Source organism: Chanos chanos, chromosome 6 (genome assembly GCF_902362185.1).
Source record: "Chanos chanos chromosome 6, fChaCha1.1, whole genome shotgun sequence".
Taxonomy (NCBI): Eukaryota; Metazoa; Chordata; class Actinopteri; order Gonorynchiformes; family Chanidae; genus Chanos; species Chanos chanos.
In genome coordinates, this window is record NC_044500.1 from 5,938,727 (window position 1) to 5,941,226 (window position 2,500).

The 2,500-nt window shown below is 40.6% G+C and overlaps 1 protein-coding gene across 1 annotated transcript in view; it reads right to left on the reverse strand.

The window, feature by feature from the left end:
* dhrs12la (dehydrogenase/reductase 12-like a) overlaps window positions 1-2,409 on the reverse strand; it is a 7,585-nt gene extending 5,176 nt beyond the window's left edge. Inside the window, exons 1-2 of the mRNA XM_030778789.1 lie at window positions 2,354-2,409; window positions 1-10 (exon numbers count right to left, since the gene is read on the reverse strand). The exon at window positions 1-10 is cut by the window's left edge and continues 124 nt beyond it. Coding sequence (XP_030634649.1) covers window positions 1-10; window positions 2,354-2,409 — 66 coding nt within the window. The remainder of the gene's footprint in view (window positions 11-2,353) is intronic.
* Between the last annotated feature and the right edge of the window lie 91 nt (window positions 2,410-2,500).

The following is a 2,500-nucleotide window of genomic DNA, read 5'->3' on the forward strand; positions in this document are numbered from 1 at the left end:
ATAAGCTCCCCTACAATATACACATGCACGTAGGCGCACACACACACACATGCACACACACACACAGAGGGAGGGAGAGAGAGAGAGAGAGAGAGAGTCCATGAAGGCTCTCTACTTTCCACACTTTATACAGTATTCCCTCACATGGAAGGCGTCATCCCTAATAGTACTGTTGCTATGTGACACACTGTCAGTCAAACGTTAAGTGGGTGGGATCTGTGATTGGGACTGAGTGAATACAGCACTCTTACGGTCACATGTCATTTGACAATAACAGGCAAATGGCTTATCCTTAAATGGCTTCCTAAATGTACTTGGACATCTTATCGTTGACTGATTAATAAGTTACTGCCTACTCCCAATTTGAAAATACCACTTAAGGGAAATAAGTAGGTTCTGAAATAAATACCTTCTGAGATGAGAATGTTTTTGCGGACCTGGACCAAATTTCGTTTTTTGTTTTGTTTTTGTTTGTTTGTTTGTTTTTGGTTCTTTTTTTTTCTTTTTTTCTGGCAATTACTTTCAACCTTTTTATATTTCTGACTGCTAAACAGAGTTTTCTAAACTTTCTCAGAGTTTAAAAAAAATTATTTAAATGAGCGAGGGAGAACAGTCGAGAAATAGAGCGGTCTTTTTAACGACAGAAAGAAAACAGCGAGACTTGCGTCATCCTTTAGGCAATGAGAGCGAGAGCAGGGTGCAGTGTTCTGAGTCTTCCCATCTAGCCGCTGCGCCGCGTGCGGCATCGCGAGGATCAATGAACGGCTTTGTCCACCGTGCGCCAGAAGTCACCGGGGCGGGGGAATAAAGCGGGATGAGGCGGCGCCGGCGACACGAGCACCGCTCGCTAAATACTCACTCTGTTCTGAGTGTAATTAAACAGAGGGATTCGGTAACAGAACAGAAACCGTAGAACAAAAGACAGATTTAAAGAATACGGAGGGGGAGAATGGAGAGAGAATGAAAAGATAGAGAGGGGGAGAGATAAATGAAAGGACAGTAAGTAAGTAAATAACAATAATAGATTAAAAGCATAGGATAGGGTCGTTATTTATTCACAAAAATGTTGTAATTGCTGAAACTTGAAGTGCTTTAAGCTGAAAATTAGAGTTTATGACTGAGTTGTGTTTCGGACATCGTTAAACTCTACTGAGAACCCAGCCTCTAGGGCAGGAGGACCAGCGCATGAACCAGTTCAGTCACCAGTTTAACCAGTCAGCACACAACTCAGGCTGGTCTCTGGTCCAGCTAGTCTCAGCCTGAACGATATTTGTCTGCGGTGGGTTAAATTGATTCAGGAGACGGTTCCGTCTTTCCAATTCAACTTTGTGGGTTTACCACGAAATCGTGCTGTTGAGGGCTCAGCTAAAGGCGATCACTACTGCAGGCATCTTAATATATATTTTTCAGTGGTCATTTGGACAATGTATGATATGAAATGGGCTATTATATAACCTTAGACCCACTGCTGCCGTCTACCTTGACAAATTAAAAAGCTTACTATAATTAAATGACTTGTTGAAATTCCCGTTAGAGGAGATGTGTGCTATAACTCACGGAGCAACATCACTGAGTTGGCACAAAAAGGTTACAAGTGAGGTACGCCTCATAAGATAATTACCGTTTTACAACATTTCGTTTAGTGCTTTTTTCATCCCATTGCCAGATATTAATGTTATCTAATGACAAACTTTGAACAGACAGAAAAACAATTAAAGAAATAAGAAAGCAAAACAAGGAAACAAAGAAAGATATTTCCCAAATGCTATCCCATAGTGGTTGCTACTGGATGTTGATATTCCCTTAATAGTTTTTACTCTACATACATCTCGTTTTTCATCAGTCAATAAATATAAAAGTGGGTGATTTCAATAATTCGTGTCACGTGACAGTACAAAACCAGGCTTTTGTGTGACGAGTATTTCACAGAACACTACATTGCTGGGATCAAAGAGTGTGCAAGCATTTCCTTCGTGTGCATTCCTGAGTAGCCTACAATAACAGATAATAACTTTAATTAAACCTTGGTGATGTGTGAATTTAATTTTTAGCGGTTCTTCTTTGTACTAAATGTAAAGCGTTGTTAAACATATTTTAATGACAGTAAATATAATGACGCCAAAAGGAAACAGTTATTGTTTGCTAAGAGATGTTGTCTTTTATCGGTCCCCGTTATTTTGAAATCGTTTGATCCCCAACGGGCTAAACCCAAAAACAGCTGTTTCACAACTGAGTGAAAATATCAAGTTAAATTTCTCTCCCACATGCCAAGCTCTTTCGAAAAATGAAAAGATTCAGAACTCAGTAATAAACAGATAAACCTCCCAAGTCACATGGTGAAAAAATCTCTTACTTTGTGAATTCGGTGATTCCTTTCAGAAACCAAGCGGAGTTTCGGTACAGGGACATTGTGAGTTCCGCAAAGTCCAGCCCCGTCGGTTGCCCGGACGTTCGTGCCGTTATTGCCCGCCACCTTTTTAATGGGCACCGCGGGTCACAT